The 20,915-nt window shown below is 35.0% G+C and overlaps 2 protein-coding genes across 2 annotated transcripts; both read left to right on the forward strand.

The window, feature by feature from the left end:
• The first annotated feature begins 3,566 nt into the window (after window positions 1-3,566).
• On the forward strand, window positions 3,567-8,769 carry LOC117123605. The gene is made up of 5 exons (XM_033269602.1): window positions 3,567-3,728; window positions 4,398-4,466; window positions 5,035-5,048; window positions 5,862-5,975; window positions 6,875-8,769. The coding sequence occupies exons 1-5, from the start codon at window positions 3,572-3,574 to the stop codon at window positions 6,896-6,898; spliced, it is 378 nt and encodes a 125-aa protein (XP_033125493.1). The 5' UTR covers window positions 3,567-3,571; the 3' UTR covers window positions 6,899-8,769.
• Window positions 8,770-12,534: 3,765 nt separating this feature from the next.
• LOC117123574 lies at window positions 12,535-13,380 on the forward strand. The gene has a single exon (XM_033269558.1). It carries the CDS (start codon window positions 12,535-12,537, stop codon window positions 13,378-13,380), a length of 846 nt encoding a protein of 281 aa, XP_033125449.1.
• Window positions 13,381-20,915: the final 7,535 nt, after the last annotated feature.

Raw genomic sequence — 20,915 nt, forward strand, 5'->3', positions numbered from 1 at the left:
GTATATAATTTGTTTACAAAGACAAGAAGTGCACTTAAGAGTTTTGAAATAGTGACTGATGGGGACACGAAGGTGAAGTGCAGGGGCTCGTTGATTAGGTGAGGGAGAACACTACAGTAGTTCACAAAATAGGCTGATTTGAGCTGATTTTTAACTACTTTGTTGATTTGTTTTGTTTTGAACTGTGCGTGCGAGTATTTTTTGGGGGGGAGGGGAGAGGGCGCGTGCACCCTGCACAGCCCCTAGATACGCCATTTGAAGTGAGAATTATGAACCAATGGATACCGTACTCCTCAACTTCCTTGCAGTACCTGTGGCAAAGTATGCAATCTTCGAAGTGGACTACATTGTTACAGCAAGAAGTTTAGCAAAACACTAATGTTTTAAGTTTTCACCACAGTAAAGTTACTAATTTGGATCTTGATGGCTGACGGAGACCAAGATGAGGCCGAAAGTAAACGGATGATGGGGATATGTGATGAAGATAATAATGATGCTGATGACAATAACAATAACGCTAGCAACAACAGCAACTTTAATAATAATAATAATAATAATAATAATAATAATAATAATAATAATATTTATTAATAATAATAATAAAATAATTTTTGTTAAGATATAATTAGCGCAGATGTCTTAATCCAATTCAAAAAGAAAATAATAAGATAGCCAATTATGGTTGCCATTTTTGGATAACAGGCATAATGAGGGTCCTGTATACTAACATTTGGAATGAGCCCCTGTAACCTGCTGCAGTCGCATCCCCGTGACCCGAGGTAGAAGTCGCGTTGCAGCGGCATCTCATTCTGGTTAGGTGGTGTACACTGACAGTCAGGCTTAATGATTTGTGTCAATTATTATACGACGTTCTATAATGCAGCTTATTAAAAATAGACTGTTAATTTTAGGCATCAAGACACTTATTGGACAGAATACTTCATTCTCATTCACTCAACCAAAAGATTTTAAACGTGAGTATGTCTAAAACAAATTAGATAACTAAGAAATGGTTCAATTTACTCCACATCATTTTATGGATAGCTCTGTAACTCTTTATCATTTTATTGGTGTAATGCTGTAGGGGCGGATATTTTTGTTGCCGGGAGGGTGAGGGACCGTGGCAATCAAAGACCTACAGGTGTGGTCTGAAGAGATGTGGGCGAACCTATGGTTCGAGAAGAAGGGTTTGGGGTGGTGCTTTACATACTATGAGATTTAGCCATTTAAATCTCGTTTTTATCACTTGGTAAACGTTTGGCTGCTGCTTGAAGTGAGGAGGTTGTGGTTTGGGAGGTGGGCACCTTCCGTCATCCCACCGGGATCATCCGCCACTGGTACTTTCTATCAGTTTTCACGTAGTTAATCACGGTATCAAACCGACTTTTATCAATTTTATCTTCTTTTTTTCTTAAAATAATTGCAGATATTGGAAGGACACCAAAACTGAAAAATCGTTGTAGAGATTTAAGAGATCTGAGAGGACAATCATAGAATTTGAACAAACACACTGAACAAAATTAGCATCAAGCAAAATTTGCAGTCTGGACGACCTAGGTTGTTTTTTTAAATTACCTATACGTATTTATTGACACGATGATTCATGTAAAATATAAAATGTAAAATACAATATAATCACGTGTACCGTACCTCTGAATCGATTATGCTATATGGTGACCTTTGCGCACCACTCTTAAAAAATGCCCAATCTAATAATAAACATGAAAAACGAACTTAACTATAGAATACATTATAAGCTACGAGTACAGAAGTAGTATTGTTAAGAATAATATATTCGTATTATTATTACTACTATTGTTATTATTATAATATTGTAATTAGATTTATTGTGTCGTCATTATTGCACGTGTAATTAGGGTACGATGGTCATTACCATGGTAAAGGTGAGGGACACCTACCTAATTGTAGGTCTAAATCTCCTTGTACCGGTACGGTTCTTCCTAGAATTAGGGGGATGAACGCTTCTTTGCTAAGAACGTGTACAAGTTATGATTATATTTGTAGAAAATGCAAGATTATTTCCACCCTTTGCATACTTATTTCTATATCACCTATGCTACGCGTAAATTTTTATTTATTTTATTTATTTTTTATTTCAGTAGTTTCAAAAGTGTCTATGCGTACATAAATATGAAACTATGAAACTTAATAAATAAATTTGATTATGAAATGTTTTTGCATACTGTTCTATTATTTAAATATATTGTGTGTGTGTGTGTGTGTGTGTGTGGGTGTGTGTGTGTGTGTGTGCGTGGGACAACACGTGTGTTAGTGATACACGCGCGTCTTCCTGGCCCTGCTATAGTATAGGAGGATGAGGAATACTTGTGATGTGCTTATACATTGATGTGATTTTTTTTCCTATTCAACATAGTTTTGTAAAACCGTATTTGTAAATACCTACAGCCTTATCATCGACGATGGTTCCAGCCGCTCCTCGCCCATGGTTCGGTTGGTGGAAACAAGTCTTCTCGGATAAGGACTTATACATCGTGTGCACTTTAAAGAACCAATTGCATCTTTCGAAAGAGTAGGGGGTTACCCCGATGTTATGGTTAATTTCAGCCCCTGTCGTTGTGGAATGATGTGAACATGTACCTACCAAGAAGGGCCTCTTTACGGCCTCTAGGTAGTCATGGACCACGCCCATACGCAATTCAGCACAATGACGCTGCAAGTTATGGGTTATTCTCCTACCTTTACCTTTACCTGTCCAGTTTTTCACCAGTAAACATTTACATTACATTTTATGTTGGTTAAGGTATTAAAACAGAATAACAAAATGTTTAATTGAGTTTTATTTTATAAATTTAGTCTACTTTCTTTCCATTCAATATAATCTCGTTTACCAGTACATAATTTATTTCGGCATAACTATTTCTTTATATATACAATTATTATATTTACTTTAAATTAGGAAAAAAATAGACCACAGTTATCAAGCATCAAAAATCATTGTTTTAATAAACATGTTAGCTTCGGTAGGTCTGCTAGGATCTTCTAGAGTCGCTTTTATGTTGGAAAATAGCTCCTTGAGAGCGCGTCTTTTAAATCAAGAAATTAAAATAATATTCTTCGGCGTTAAAAATAAAACACACAAACAAGATCATTGCCGTATGCATTACGGGTTAATTATTTTTTTATCTAATAATAAATTATTAAAATAAGTTGACATGGGGAACATTTTTTTTCTAAATTTACGGTTGTCCACAAATTAATACGAACGATACGGCAATAAAATATTGTATTATCATGGTATACCCAGAGTATAACATTTTAATATCTGCCTATTTATAGCAAATTATGTTCATTCTTTATTATTAGCTAAAAAAGCTTGGCAAATGACAATGTTTTAATTAAGACATTCATTAATTTTGTTTCGATAAGTAGAGATATAGAGCCCTAATTTAAATAACTCGGATGTGGATTGATTGAATTTCTGTGGTAATAAAAGAAGAAAATTTAATTATGACGTTTAAAGTTAGCTTTAATTACACTGTAAAGTTTATAGGCTTTGTACATAATACTAGACGGTGCAGATTAATATCAGATGCAATCTAGAATTTTAAGCCATTGTACTGAAAAAAGCAAAGCTGGAATTTGTAGAAGAAAAATCAACATGAATCTAACCACAACTGCGGTTTTTACATTGATGTTGGCATCATGCTGCCTTTGTGATTTACAAGTTAACAGAAAACGACAGCCAGGTAAGTACAAATTCAGAAAAAACGCTGGATAGGCCTATGCAATGAACAAAATGCTTGTTAATGAAACGTATTAAAAAAGTAAGTTAGCCAAGAAAGAAAAAAAAAAATCATTTCGTATTGTGGTAAATATGATTTGGAATACATCGAATATTATACCAAAACTGTCTTCATCCTTTCTGAACATGCCAAAAATGTACTCTGCCTAAAAAAATCTGGTAAACCTCGAAAATTCAATTAACAGCTCATTTAAAAGAATCAAATTAGTTAATAATAACCAGCTAGAAACGGATCGAATAAATAGTGTTCGTTTATTTACAGTTTTACCACAAACAAATTATAAAAATAATTCATTACTCGCCAATAAATGGATTTGACCCAAAAAACTTGAATATTAACTGACCGGTACTGACGCAGATTTTCATTTATTCACATTTTATATGTTTCAAATTGCTTACTGAATAACATATCTCGTCGTCTTAAAAAGAGTGTAAAAGATCAGTTGCTATAATCGGATCGGAATTCTTAACGAAGCCTCTCGAACCCCGTTCAAGCAAGTTTCTTTCACATCCGTAGATTCCTCTTCTTCAACGTTCAAAATGTATATTTATTAATAATATTACGGCTAGGCTTAAAGATTATCTCTATATTAATATACCATGATTTACACAGGCTGTGGGTGTACAACTCGGATTTGTATGTATAACTGCGTGAGTGGCAAGAGAACTATGGATATGCAAGGTAAGAAATATTACAGGCATGTGAACACTGCTTGCAATTATATAATACGGTAATAAATATATAATATTAATAATATCCTACTAATATGCATATACAGAAGCTTAACATTGGTTGCATTTTTGTATAATCTAACGTAATGTAGTTGGAATTATACAGCTATAACGGTCTCAAAACGCTAGAGGTGTGGACTAGCCCCTCAGTAACATACTTCTCCCATAAAAAACGATGGGGAATCGCCCACTGATACCACCCCTGTCATGATCGTCATGATCACGAGCCAGCGCCGATGTTAAGGCTGTAGTTAGCGGCGTTTTTGCGCTCTGCCTTACTGCCTCATCGCTCAGAGGAGGACTCAAGCATGAAATCTGTCACCAAACTAGAGAATAATACCCCTAATATTACTAAAACATTGAATGAAAGACTTTATTTTGAAAAACACAAAACAATGTTAATATATCGGCGTATAGTTTTAATAATGATTATCGTAAATAAAATAAAGTAATTGCAGTATAAATTATGAATAAGAATAAACAGCAAATAACAAAACATATTTTCTTTTCTTTTGCAGAATTATACGAAAAGGTAAGTTTCTTACTGTTTTTAGCTACATTGAATGATTAAGCGTCAAAATGTAAATCAATGACTTTACCAAAATCAAAGTTACATATTACTGTTATGATTATGATTGCTTTACATGAGGTATAAATATTCTTTTTATAAAAATTTTACATGAAGTTCGAAACACATAATCACAATCAAAACAGTCTATAAGGCTTAGGTTTGAGAAACATCCATTCAGTGTAAAATGCACGGAAATAATATCACTCTCCTAATTCTTAGTATAAATCCATTATTGATTTTCTAAGAAATTCTCCGAAACTCGGTCAAGAGTTTGAAACAAACACCTCACTGACGGTGCAATATGCCTGTAATAAACTGTAATAACCGTAATACATTATTGCAACACTCTTAAGTATTAAGATAAATATTATTGTATTTTAAACAAGCTTAAAGTGATAATGTTATTTGAGGAGGAAAAGCAATCATTACTTTAGCATGATATTATATTTATCTGGGCAGACAGAAATATGTGTATCGAAAATGATATTAATTGATAACTTCCAAAGATAATTTTTATCACTTGCCTGTCTATTAGGCCTATTGTTTGTTCGTTAAAGATACCAGATTTATCCTGTGTTCTTCACTTTTGCTAGCTAGCAGAAAAATGTAATTGTTATACGTAAAATCTAAAAATAATTATTTTATTAATATTACTTCTATTGTTATTCTGTTGTTTATATTATTATTATCATATTAATATTAATAGGCCTATAATATCATTATTATTTGAAGTTTGATTGTGTTATATTATTATTATAATTACATATTTTGTAGAAAAATGCATTACCGTTCTTGCGGGAATTCAGCAACGAGCAGGACGAATCCGGCCCATTTAAAAATCGATTTTATCAATATTTAACAGCGAAGCGAGGAAATGCATACAGCGAGGTAGGCGTTTGTTAATCGAATATGTAAACATAATTTCTGATTGTAAAATTCAACAAGATATTCTCATGCCTTATCACCTCAAATCCTTGCCTTTCTTGCTTGCCTTAACACCACCGAGCATGGTCTCTCGCTGATTAAGCCTAGTAGCAACATAGTTGTACAACCTCCATAGTTTATAATTTTAGCGAAAGCGACCGATTCTTCAAAAACTTTTCTGCCAATAGATGGCGCCATTGACATTTTTACTGACGGAAATATGTCCAAGGAATTGTGCATTTATTGAAACGTGCATTATTTTTGCATTACATTGTTTACCTTCTCATATCCTATTTACAAATATAATTCCTATAATCATTGTTTTTATTACTTTTGAATTATTAAAACAAGAATTTGAAACTTAATAAATTTGGTCTATCATATTTTGACATTAAAAATACTATAGTTAGATTAACCTGAAAGTTCCTTAAAGCATTCGTAAAAAATACATTTTGATTATTAGGAATACCGTCAAACATCGAACATAATCCTTGGGCTTTTTCTTCTTCTTTATTATTATTTATTTATTTTATTTTATTTTTTATTTTCAGTACATCAGTGTGTATCTTGGAGTGTATTAACCGGCATTAAATACCCTTACTACTGTGTAAACCAAGCGTGTTTTTAATATATTTTGTTTTTTTTGAAATACATTATGTACCGGTACCGTAGGCCTACTATCTCGAAAAAAAAAAAGCCCATAGGCTCTTTTCGAGATGGGCTTATTTTTCGCGGCTACTTTTGCAAATTAAGGAGGGGAACTTCAATTCGAGATGGGCTTCTTCTCGAGATTAAGCACACTTGGGCTTCTATTCGAGGTTTAACTATCATAGAAATAATTGTATATATTATTTTCTCCCTAGGTAGGTGTAAAAAGCGACTACTGACTTCAGTTATGTTGGGCAAATGCTGTAGCTGAACAGCAACCGTTAGAGATGGTCATATAAACGATACAAAGTTATACTGGAAAATATTGCTGTTTACCGTTTACCGTTGTACTGAAAAGTAGTACTGTTTACCGTAGCTTATACTAGAAATATTAATATAACGCATATCACAAAGGTCTCGTACGCGCTAGAAGTAGTACTACGTATAGCTTAATATAAAAATATAGTACTGTACTGGTAGACTGTAGTTTGTTAAAAAAAAAAAAAAAAACGTTATTAGAAGGCGATATGGGCCAAAATGGTTGTGTTGACCTAGCCCGACCGGCCAAAACATTGATTCCGAAAGAGCATTTATGTTGAAGAAGACAAATTTTCATTAAATCAACAAATGGGATACAGTACATTAAACATAGATCTTAGCCCAGGTGTTAGAATTTACCAAATAAAATTCACCTGTTTCTTTAAATAAAAAATCCCGACAGACCTACTCTCATATAAATACTTTGGATTAAAAGTCCATCCGCTATTGAATAATATTGTAATTTATCATGTATTCGGTTTTGTTTTATGTTTTGTTTTGTTTTATTAGTTTGAAGATAACTAAATTGCTAATATAAAAGTACTTGTGTACAAATTAACGTTATGCTGTAATATTTTTGGTCACTTGTAGACTAAAATGTATTATGTACTTAACCTGATCAGTCTACTATTACCACTACTACTACTAATACTACCACCACTTATTATCATCATCATTATCATCATCTTCTTCTTCATTATGCTAGCGTTTAAACACACATGTTTTTGTTTTTTTTAATTATCAAAAGGGGTATTCATGTGATTTAAACTCTTAATACGGTAGTCATAAACATTGGGAAAGCGAAATGATAACAGATGCAACACAATGTGTCATAAACACTTAAGAAAATGAAAATGTGACATTAAAGCCGTATATATTCAAATAAACTCCCCTGGCCTTTAATGTGGAGAAGGGCTTTTTGTTCATTATGCTCATAATCATCATCATGATCATCATATTGGTATTATCATTGTATTATTAACAATACTATTTTAGTAATCTGCTCGTAAATTGTTCAAGTCTATAAAAATTCCAATAGTAACTTTACCTCTAATAATAATAGGCCTACTTGTATTTTCAACCGCCATTAAGTTAAAATTAAAAACACATTAAAAAAATTGATTGGATGTTTTGTCAAGAAGGGGAAAATTAGGATGGTAGATTGTAGTATCTTTATTACCAGAATGGAGGAAAGATGATTGTTTTTTATTGCATTATAAGCCTATTGGTATAATTAACTGTATTGATTATTTTACTAAATTTACCACACAGCATCATCATTTCTGTTTGTTGTATTTCTTTAAGTATCACAGTGCATTTACTTAAAAATACACCCTGATTGTATCTATTTAAGTAACTGCAACCTAATACTATATAATTAATAGGCTGTAAATGTACTATATGATACTTAAGTAAGTACAACCCAATAAATCATTGTTTTGTATTAATTATCATATAATACATCTAATAATAACAGAACCTAATACATCAAATTAATATATACGGTATATATATAAATTTAGGAAAAACTCCGAATGCCTTGCAATTATGTTAAAAATTAAAATCCAATTCGGCTTTGTTCAAACGAAGAGTAATCTTTTCATATTTTCTTAATAAAGAAACTGGTAATCTTTTTGAACTGAAATCCTTGATACTACAGTATCTCAGTTGGCGTAACAGTTTTCTTAAAGTATTGTTATAACATACTCTCAGTGTGTTCATAGATGAAAATCTATACATAGACCAAAGCGTAGAACAATAAAAACTCATACAGAAAGAACGAAATAATATACATTTGACTTGAGTACATTTCCACGTATACTCAGTGTTCTAACTTGTCTTTTGATATCAAGCTCATCATTGAGGTCACAGCATATTATGTGACCCAGAGGTGACGGAACTAGGGGGTGCTGTGTTCTGGAGAGTAATGTGTGACCGGAAATGATCTGCAGTCAGTTGGTTTGTTACCATGCGCCAGTGATGTTGGAGTATAGTACAGCAATATGAAACTATTATGTAGGCCTAATGAATGAATAAAGTTCAGAGTTTGTCAGGTAGTGAAATGATTATTTCACATTTTAAGTGCTCCCTAAGTTCATAAGTGTAAGCTAAATTACGGTGATTAATTTAATTATCGAAGATATGGAGACAATTATTTCGATCCCTCTTTCCAAGAGGGGATGCAAATGCTTTGTGAAAATGAGTACGCCGCGGTACTCATTTTCACAAAGAAATACACACAACTGGTTAGCTAACAATTATGTCAATGTTACATGAACACCTGGGAAGGGAGGTGCAGTCACGTTGTTACCTAGCAAACGTCTGTACTGTATGGGGAGGGGCTGCTGATGTACTGTGTAGCGGGGGACGATGAGGCATAAGACTAGGCCTCGCCTAACTAAGACAGTGGAATTATATGTCATAGAATGTACACTTTCGGAAGAAATAAATTAAAATAAGAAAAAAAAAGGTAACTAAGAATAATTCATTTGCAGAGGTACCTTATTTAAGTATTATACAATGCTAACAATGCGGCTCTTGTAGCCCTGGCTTGGGCAAGACATTCATGTGCAAAGCAGTAGTGTTTGTTTATCCATGAAAAAAGCACGCCGGGAAAGCTTGCCTTACCAGGAAAAGGTGACGTATCTAGCTTATGACGTATGTATGCTAACTAATTTGAGTGCGACGTCACCAAAAAATGAATATTTTCTATTATAACCAAAATATTAATAACTACAAAGTTTCTGGGCTTAAATTCCCTTAATATGAATGAAGGGTTGCTCAATCTCCTTGCCAAACAAATTACAGCTCCCACTGACGTCTCAGTCGAGAAATACGGGTAGCTGAAGTTTTTCTCGCAAATCTGACTACAAAACCATATCCAAATTTCACGTTCCACTTTTGACCCCGAGTTGTGCTTCGCACTCGCCGCTGAGGGCGGCGTTCCGGGAACCCTGCGTCAAGATATGATACGGATTCAACATATTTGAGGTTTTTGTTATTGAGATATGTTTTAGGCGGACTACAAGACCTTATACTTTTAGGGATAAACCTCATACACACTGGTTTCTTGTCATTATATATACCATGTCATCGGCGTAACTTAAATGGTTGAATTTCATTTCAGCATATTCACATCCATATCTAGAGTTACTAAGAATAATATTAAGGTCATTCATATAGATATTATATAGGAAAGGAAACAAGACTCCACCTTGCCTCACTCCGTTTGAAACTTTAAAAACTCTGGAAGTATTAAGACCCCATCGGACTGAGAACCTCTGCTTATCATACCATTCGCGTATGATTCTAACGACAAATAAAGGAACGTTTTTCTTAATCAATTTGACAAAAAGTGACCAGTGGTTCACACGGTCAAAAGCTTTACTCGAATCTAAAAAACAACTAGAGATACTATGTTCAATGGAACATGAACCTAGTAAATTTTTAAGAGATAACCACTGTGACTTTTAAGCTCAACCTGTGTGAACACCCCATGTTTGGTAGGAGTCTGTCTAATGCAATTGGTTAAATCATTAGTCACAATCAAAATGAAAACTTTTCCTCTATTTGCGACAAAAGCTCATTCAGATAAATTTGACTTTTATGCATGAACGCACTAACCGCAGAAAACTCGAAATTCGTAGCTGTTATTGGCCTTAAGCGCATGACGTCATTCATAGACAGGGTAAAAACAACTCTGAATGAGCTACCATGCCGTTGATAATATTCAAGAATTTGTTTAAACGCACGTCTCAGTGGAGTGATTGGGCTTAAAAGCAAACTGATGATAGTCAGTTTCAAGATTATCTTTACAGAAATCGACCAGTATGAGCTCGAGCAGTTTAGACAACACAGAGGCTAATGCAATTGGACGATAGTTATTTGTTGACGTGACGTCACCTAACTTATTCTTTACAATCGGAATAAGGACAACTTCAACAAAGTCATTAACAATGTACCCATGCACAAGCATAGCGTTAAAGCAGATACTTAAATAAAACATTAATTTTTCCACCAGCATACTTAAGATATTCTCTATCGATGCCATCTAAGCCAGGCGATTTTCCTAAGGACAACTTTGAGATAAAATTCTGGATAATTTGAGGAGTTATATGATAATCCTTATAATGATCATACAGATGCTCATAATGGTCGGCCCAGATATTACATATGTTAACATTGCCCCTGACTCCATTAATTACTTCAGAGGTGTATGATTTATACGCATTAGTAAGTTTAACGGATTCCCAAAATTTATCATACTTTTTATCGTTTAGAGAGTTTGCCATAAAATCTGCTCGAAATTGTTCTTCATTTGACTTGCAAGGCCTCAACGCTAATTTAAATCTAGACCTTGTATTTTTCATACATTCAAAAAGTGGACCAAATCTTGGTTTACCATTATTTCTCCATAGCAGAAAAGCATCCCTTGCAATATGATGCAAGTCCGCAACATGCTCGTTCCATCCCGGAGCAATATTAACGTTGCTACACTTGGCCTTAGAATGGAAACACTCACTTGAGGCATCCTTTAAATAATTAATAATTTCATGATATAATTGATCAATTGCATTTAAATGGTTAGGATTTTTACAATTAAAATCGCTGCAAGAAACCATACTGTGACAAATACATACACTGGATACGGTAACATTTTATCGGTGTTATGAAGACAATCAATAAGATAGAGGGTGTAATATAATTTTGGTTTGAACACTTTGAAATTGAAAACTAGGCTACACTACATTGATCATAGCTGTATGTAGAGTTGAACTTGATATCTGAACCACTGAAAATAAAACAATGGCGTCGACAGAAGACGAAACCAGAGATAAAATAAAAACATTGAAAGTGAGAAGACGAAATAGTAAAGGGATTTTAACTTGGCAATTGAATGCATTGCGGCTTTTGATTGAACAAGATAATGTAGATGATGTGATAGAAAAAGTAAACAAACTCGACGAAGAGTACCAGGCAGTTGAAGATAAACACAGCGCGCTAGTTGACCTGATTGAAGCAGATGATGAGTTCCTAACAGAGGAGGGCTGGATTGCAGATTGCCAAGCGGAGTATTTACGAGGGAAGGATGAATGCAAGAAATACTTAAAAGAGAAGGAAAAATAAAAAAAATTGCCACAAGAAAAAGAAACCGAAAATGACATTCTTATTAATATTAATTCTCCTGAGTGTGAGAACAGTGAAGAAAATTCAGGCCTAGAAGTGTCCAATAATTCAGGTAATAATATGTCAAATGATTCTGACAGTATACAACCAAGTGTAAAAAATAACAATGAACATTTGAACAGTACAATAGAGTCAGAGGTAAATAATCCTGACCAAAGATCAGATTTTGTTAGCCAATTCAAAATGGCATTAGAGCTGCCAAATGCAGAGGTGGTTGAGTTCTATAGAGAACCTAGTAACTATTGGTCTTTTATGACTAATTTTGAAGTAAATTGTAGCAAAACGTGTTAATGATGATGCTTGTAGATTACAATATTTATTACAGTTGTGCAAAGGAAAAGCACGAGATAGTACTGAATGTTGTACCTTAATGGGAAGTGAAGGGTATAAACAAGCTAAAGCTATTTTGTCACAACAATTTGGGCAGCCTCATATAATATTGCATTCATTAATGAGAGAGCTTTTAGATAGAAAGGTTAGACCCAATGACAGTGAAGGGCTGTGGAAATTGATAGGATCAATGAAAAAGTGTAACATAACCTTAACTCAAATGGGATACATGGCTGACTTAAATAGCACTGAAAATCTGTTAAAAGTTCAAGGTCTTCTGCCTGTATACATACAAACAAAGTGGGCAAAAACAGCACAAAATATCCTTGTTAATGGAAGGGAACCTTTGTTCTTAGATATGATTAACTTTTTAGAAGAAAAAGCTGCAATAACAAGCAACATGTTTGGAAGAAACATACATAGATCTGAAACACAGAAAGATACAAAAACAACCAGGTTCACAAGCTCAAGCCACAGAGAAATTGAAGGAAAAAGAAGACAGATGTCACAGTCGCATTTCACCTATCGGCAGAACCATTCAACAAAATCAATGTGTCCGTTGTGCATCAATAGTGACAATCATAGAATATGGAGTTGCAGCCTATTTAAACGGATGTCAGTAAATGAACGATGGAACACTGCAAAGAAGGAAGGATTGTGTTTTAAGTTTCTTGGTAGGCATTTAGCCAAAAATTGTGATAAAACAGGCACGTGTAAGATAGATGGGTGTAAAAGAAACCATTACAGATTGTTGCACGATCAAGAAGGTCAGACTGATGTGGTACGAACGAGCACGGAAGGGGAGCAATTACAGAACCAAATACAGACAGAGGAAACTGCAAACAGAACTACACATCCGTTACATGGTCCATCCACAACAAAATAAGTACGTAGCTTACGGACAATACCAGTGATTCTTAAGCACCATGATAAAGAACTTAAAGTGAATGCCTTATTGGATGATGGGAGCACCCAGGCATACATAAATATGGATGTAGCAAGCGAATTAGGACTACATGGACAAATAAACAGAGTCAAAGTAAGCACACTTAATGGCAGAGTAGAGATAATGGAAACAATGCCGGTAAAGTTTAACCTAAAAAGTCTTGATGGAAAGATAAATCAAGAAGTGTTAACAACTGAGAAAGTTACTGGGAATATGGCACCTGTCAACTGGAAGAAAGTTTCTAGAAACTGGGCCCGTCTGCAAAACATAGAATTCCCAACAATCAACACCAAACCAGTAGTAGACGTTCTCATCGGAATAGATTATGCTGAATTTCATACAAGTAACTGGAAAACCTGGTGAGCCGATTGCATGACTCACACCGTTAGGATGGATAGCAGTGGGAAACACAGGAACTAATCGTGAGAACAGTAATGTGCACTTCATCAGAACTTTTCATTCACAACAAGATGTGTGCAGTGACCAGTATGTTGAGAAAGGGTTTGTGAGAAAGGTAAAAAAGGGTGAGCCTAAGGGGGAGTGGTATCTACCTCATTTTCCGGTTGTGAACCGGATAGAACTACAACCAAAACAAGGGTTGTATTTGATGCATTAGCAAAACTGGAAGACGTATGTCTAAACGATTTGATTTATCAAGGGCCTAAACTACAACACGAAGTGTTTGACGTGCTAATTAGGTTTAGATATCGCCCAGTGGCAATTGTGTGTGACACCGCTGAAATGTATCTCAGGATTAACATGGGGAAAAAAGACAGACCATTCTTCAGATTCTTGTGGAGAGACCTAGAGACAAATCAACAACCACAAGAGTATGAGTTCAACAGTGTAGTGTTTGGTGTAAATGCTTCGCCATTTTTGGCTCAATATGTATCACAAGAACATGCTACAAACCAAGCAGACAAATATCCTATGGCGGCAGAGACTGTACTTAAGGCCACATACATGGACGACAGCATGGATTCAGTATGCAATGAAGAGGAAGGCTGTGAATTGTATAAAAAATTATCAGCGTTATGGGCAGAAGCTGGCATTCATGCCAGAAAGTGGATCTCTAATTCGAAGAAAGTACTAGAGGAAGTACCAATTGAAGACAGAGCAAAAGAAGTAAACGTTGAGAATGGCAGTTTACCGTCGGTCAAGACGTTGGGCATAACTTGGATAGCTGAGGAAGATAACTTCGTCATAACATCTTCACCATGGCCTGAGAAATTGGGGGTTACTAAAAGAACTATATTAAAGAAGATTGCAACCATATTTGACCCATTGAGGTTTATAACACCTTACAGCATTCGAGCAAAGACCTTAATGCAAGAATTATGGGCTAACGGGTTTGACTGGGATGATGAGCTGGAAGGTGACATTGCGCTGAAAGTGCACAATTGGTTTAATGAGTTAGCAGAGCTAAAGAAAATCAAAATCCCAAGATGTCTGAATCCGAATGAAAAGGTGTGTTCCTTTGTATCACTTCATGTGTTTGTTGACGCATCACAAGACGCATATGCGGTTGTTGCGTATATAAGAGGTAGTTCTACTGTCTACTGAAATAGTTGAATCGGTGAGATTTGCAGCATCCAAAACAAGAGTTGCTCCATTGGCTGCAACAAGCATTCCAAGACTAGAATTAATGGCTGCTCTTCTGGGAGTACGTCTTGCAGCATCAGTTGCTAGTGTTTTGAATATCTCATTTAAAGAGGCGATATTTTGGTCAGATAGTATGAATATTCTGTGGTGGATTCGGCAACGAAGTAGAAACTTCAAAACATTCGTTGCTAACCGAGTGAGCGAGATTCACCAGAATACCGAGCCATCCCAGTGGCGATATGTACCAACCAAAACCAATCCAGCTGATGTGGCAACTAGAGGGTTGTCTGTGCAGAGACTAACAGAATGTAAGTTATGGTGGAACGGTCCAGAGTTTTTGGCTGGAGAATCTAAAGACTGGCCAACAAATAAATTTGAAGAATGCCAAGAAACCAAAGAGTTAAAAGCAAAGTTCAGAACCCATGCAACACAAGCTCAAAATGCTAATGAAGGAAATGAAAATGAACCTACAACATGGAAACTGCATGAAAGGCACAGGCAGATTTATTCTCAACTGAGATCAACAAGTTAAAAAGGGGACAGCAAATCCAAAATAGTAGTGTTCTAAGTGGACTGTTAGCAAATCTTTCACAGAGGTTTTGGATAATATGTGCAAGAGAAGAGATAAAGAGCTTTGAAAAAGAATGCTGTGGTTGTAAGAGACGTAAAGCTGTTGCAGGCAAACAGGTCATGGCTCTTTTGCAAGAATGCAGAGTTAAGTCAACATCAATGAGAGCATTTGAGAGAACCGCAGTTAATTATGGTGGTCCATTTATAACAATACAGGGAAGAGGCAAACAACGCGGTAAGCAGTATCTATGTCTCTTCACATGCCTAGCAACGAGAGCAGTGCATTTAGAAATGGCATATGCACTAAACACAGATTCATTTCTGAATGCCTTTTACAGGATGGCTAGTAGACGAGGATTACCTCGAGAGATGTTTTCTGATAACGGGGTGAATTTTGTAGGAGCTAACAGAGAATTGAAAGAGTTATTTGCCGTGAAGAATAAAAAGACGATAGTCAATGTTACAGCTCATAGAGGAGTGACATGGAAGTTTAACCCACCAGCAGCACCACATTTTGGAGGTGCTCATGAAATCATGATTAAAGCTGCAAAACGTGCTGTGTATGCTATCTTACGTACTGCGGATATAAATGATGAAGAGTTGATGTCTGCTTTCATAAGTGCAGAAGGATTGATAAACTCCAGACCACTGACGTATCAATCAGCAGATCCGAAAGATGGTGTTCTGCTTACACCTGATCATTTTCTACATGTAAAATGGGAGGAGAGTTCGCTCCAGAGATTATAGATGATACCAAATTTAATCCTAAAAAAAGTTGGCGTAGGGTTCAAGAGTTAGTAAAGCATTTCTGGCATAGATGGTGGCGTGAGTGGATTCAAAGTCTTTCACTCAGAACAAAATGCAGGAAAGTTTATGGAGATATTAAAGTTGGAGATATTGTATTAGTTATGGATTCTAATATTCCATGTGGTCAGTGGCCGTTGGGTCGAATGGGTCGAATTGTAGAGGTCTATCCGGGAAAAGATGGACATGTCAGAGTAGTAAAAGTCCAAACGGGAAAGTCAATATCTGTTAGACCTTTGACAAAAATTTGTTCACTTGAAATTTCTGAGTAGAGAGAAGTATGCAGTAGTTTGAGAACAAGTTGGAAATGTTTATATTTTAATACTGTATTTTTTGAATACTTCAGTTACAATAACAATTCAGAATGATGTTGTTGTCAAAAACCTTGTAGATGTAATGTGTAACTGTGGTTATGTTATAAATTATTTATATTAATGTTTAAAAACAGATATGCATCATTGTTGCATTATTGTTTTATTTGTAAAAGATAAGTTATTTTGTTACAAGATAGAAAAAATATCGTAAAAAAGAAACAGTATACTGTATGTTAAAATTGTATTAGTTTAACAAAACTGCTAGAAAAACAAAAATAAAAGAAATTGTTCTAATTATTAGTGATTAATACGAATATAGAGTTAAATAAAGGTATTAAGAAGATTGAAGTTTCGATAATGTCAAGAGCATATCGAGGACGGGGAGAATGTTATGAAGACAATCAATACGATAGAGGGCGTAATATAATTTTGGTTTGAATGCTCTTTGCAGCTTTCATATTTCGGTAAATTGACCTTTTGACATGTTTGGTGTTTTCAAAAATTCAGTTGTTGAACATCGTAGAACATTTGATTGAAAATAAATTATTGATCTGATAATTGAACTGTAATCAAGAAGAAAATAAAACAAAGGAAAATAAATGAAACGTGTGAATAGTATTTGTAGTACCGGTATGTCCTGAACAATCGGTAGTAGACGTGTAATTATTTAACGAATTCCTGTTTACTTTATTCCAATTCCAACCGAAAAATTAACATCTTCATTACTTAAGCTATTTACAGGAACATTATTTGCTCTGCCTCTGAGATTAGGGATTTTATAATTGATGTACATAGGAAAGTGATCAGAACTCAATGAGTTATAATCAATATTAAAATTAATAAGGCAAACATGAGCACCATGAGATGTGACGACATGGTCTAACCAGCTTGTGGTTCCATGTGCCTCGCTAAAAAACGTAAAGTTGTCAGACAATTCGGAAATGTAATCACTGAAAAACTCAACATCGAATATGTGTAAGCTACAATCCGTTGTAAAATTCAATAATTCCCTACGAAATTTCTTATTTAAGTCAGAGTTAAAGTCTCCCACTATAACGACTTTGTATCCATTAAAGTCATCGATTAAGGACTTAATTTTACCAAGATAGTCGATTTACTCATTTAAGTTATCATCTTTATCATATGGTAAGTAAACGTTTATCAACATAGTACAGTCGTCACCTTCACCAATTTGCATACCCACAAGCCTTTTATCTTCAAGGTAAAGAGGCTAAACAAAATTATATGACTTTCTGTAAAAAAAAAAAAAGCTACACCACCAAAAGGCCTATCAATGGATATATATATACCCTCACCGCTATCCATACCGGAGACCGATATGCAATCGAAATCATTATGAAAAGATTTCAAAATATGAAGCCAGTGCTACTGGAGGGCTATAATCATTTTTGCAACTTAAGTCGAAGATTTCTTTTTCAGAAGTTTTAAAATTATTACAATTAAATGTAACACACCTTAAAATATCTAACGTAATTGAATTATATCCATCCATCATCTTCGGGTTTGTTTTTCTTAGGTTCATAGAACCTTCTTATAATGGCAGATCGGGGCCATAGACTAGCTTCAACTAACAAATTCCTATGATCAAATTCGCATTGTATTTTAAACGAGACATAATCAGAACCTTTACTAGGGAGTTCCTCCACAATAACATCCATGTCTATTGCTTGCTTTATATATTTCATGACGTCCTCTGATCTTGATTCCGGGCACATATTCCCAAGATACAACTTAAAAGGTGGCGGTGCTCTACCTTTTAACGCTATGTTGACACCAGTGCCTCGAGTTAATTTAGAGCGCCTATGCTTAGAATTTCTTTGGAAGACAAAACCATCATTGATTTTATCATTTAACTCACCGGAATCATCATACAAAGACGTTGACTCGGAGTTATGATCAACGCTCACGATCTGTCGTCGCTTACCCTTGAAGGGATTTTCCCTCTTACGTAATCTATCCGCTGCGCACAAACGCTCTGTCATTTACCATGTTGTTTTGATTATGACTAGTAGTTGTTGTTGTAGTACCAGCAACCTCTGCGAACGAACGATTGTCATTGCTTACGACCTTGGCTGGCCAACTTTTGGATTTATTACTTTCCAATTGTTGACTAACAACATCGTTGACATGATCGGCTAATTTTCGTCGTTGCACAGTTGAAAATGATAGGTCCGCTTTAATGACCTGGATTTCGGATCTCAGGTAGGAATCGTTGATGTATCGCAATTGACAAGATACGTTAGTATGTCAGATAACATTGACTCTGCTTTTCTCCTTGGCCTATGAACATTATCCTCACGATTAGTAACATACAAACACAACTTCTGTTTGGCAAGTCGTATATCCTCCTCAGTAAAGTAGGTCAAGCATATATGATGGAGTTGATCATACGTCATCGATCCCATGTTGTTTAATATAAAACAAAGCAGTTCGTTAATGACAATAATATAAGAACTATCATCATGACTTAATGGATTACCAACATCATTGCCAGTGTTCGTTCCATCCCCTGGGATCAATATTTCCGGAGTTGATTGGTGCATACCAGCCCGTCCCGTCGCCATGGTACCGTAAACGCCTAGGCGGTCGATCACAACGATTGAACGTTCACAAGCTGCGAACAATCCGTTAAAAAATTAAACGGTCTAGAGGGGCTAACAATTGGCATCGACAAAGTAAGCATACAATACCGAACTATTATTTTTTATCTTTAGCCATATCAAACTTTAAATCTTCCTTTCACTTACATTCTTTCCAATCACTAGAAAATAGCAAAAATTGAGGCCAAAATTGAAATTTTACTTCAATCCAATGAACCAGAATTCAAATATACTGTTCACTACATGGCGCCTTCTCTCCCATTATATACCGTAAATTATTATAATACTTACTATAACAACAAAATGAGTTATTGTTTTGTATTTATTAAAGTATCATTGAGTACATTTACTTAAATAAATACTGACTAATAGTTATTAATATTATATTGTATTTACTTAAATTAATTCAACCTAAAGAGGTTGTAAATGTACTTTGATCAGACCTTAAATAAATACAACAAAGAGAAAGGATGATACTCTATGGTCAATTTAGTAAAATAAATACAACTTAATAAATTAGCGCTATGCAATAAAGAAATAAGTGATATAGGTTGTATTAACTGATACTTTCCTAATTATACTATGAACACCATTAATTACCATATCAGTAGATTAACTGGGTGAGTGATAGCTCCTGTCCATAACTGGGTGTGCTCCCAGATTATTCTTTTGCTAATGGTATTTCTTCCTACTGGCAATATTTCCAACTGGCATTATTTCCTACACCCAATAAGAGTCTGATATTTACCAACAAAAATAAAAGTGGAAGGATCATAATTGCGTATTATGATAGGCCTTATTATTGATTTCGCAATTCAGTACAATGACGCTGCGAGTTATGGTTTATTCTCTAATAACTGTGTATCCAATGTTAACTAAAAAGGGCAATAGACCCGTAACCATAATTTCTATACGAGCCGGAGATGTATGGATAGACAGACGTCTTGGTAGGCAGTGGCGGGCGAATGATAGAACCCTCAAACCCCTAGTTAAATTCTAACCCAAGACTTTCCGATTACCGTTCGGATACTAATGAGTAATGGTCCGCACGTTTGATTTTTCCATAAGGACACTTTTTTTCAATGTATTGTGTAATACAGTGGTTTCCAAACTTTTTGCGCTGGTGGACCCCTCTGGACCTGCCAAAATCTTTACGGAACCCCATGTCCAAATATTACTCATTGTCCGTATACCAACAATACGATTAGGCCTACAGATAGAAGATAATTTGCCACGAAATTACAACATTAATTAGAAGCCAACTCAGCCCCACCATGGTTGGGGCTGAGGTACAATTTTTTATGTGTATGCCAATTCTATATGGCTGGAAATGGCCTGTCAGACTTACAATTAGAAGGTAATCTTTTTTTTTATCCCCATCCTCCATTTATTTTTTAATGTGTAAAATTTAGGGCCACTCATGGTTGATATTCTGCCACTAAGGTTAGGGATAGAAGATAATTCGCCAAATTACGACATCTTTAATCTTGGAATTTGACATAGATAAAAGGGGTGCAGACAGTAAATATTATAGATAAGAGATTTCAATATTTCAGCCCCATAC

This window comes from Anneissia japonica, unplaced genomic scaffold, assembly GCF_011630105.1.
Source record: "Anneissia japonica isolate Jap-2015-1 unplaced genomic scaffold, ASM1163010v1 scaffold288292_len1863012_cov191, whole genome shotgun sequence".
Lineage (NCBI taxonomy): Eukaryota > Metazoa > Echinodermata > Crinoidea > Comatulida > Comatulidae > Anneissia > Anneissia japonica.

Bases quoted from the DNA above. Each gene is read 5' to 3' on its own strand.
- LOC117123605 (XM_033269602.1), top strand. From the start codon at position 3,572: ATGCAATCTAGAATTTTAAGCCATTGTACTGAAAAAAGCAAAGCTGGA. The intron at 3,729-4,397 runs GTAAGTACAAAT...TGATTTACACAG, and splicing joins TAACAGAAAACGACAGCCAG to GCTGTGGGTGTACAACTCGG. The intron at 5,976-6,874 runs GTAGGCGTTTGT...TTTTCTCCCTAG, and splicing joins GAGGAAATGCATACAGCGAG to GTAGGTGTAAAAAGCGACTA.
- LOC117123574 (XM_033269558.1), top strand. From the start codon at position 12,535: ATGGGAAGTGAAGGGTATAAACAAGCTAAAGCTATTTTGTCACAACAA.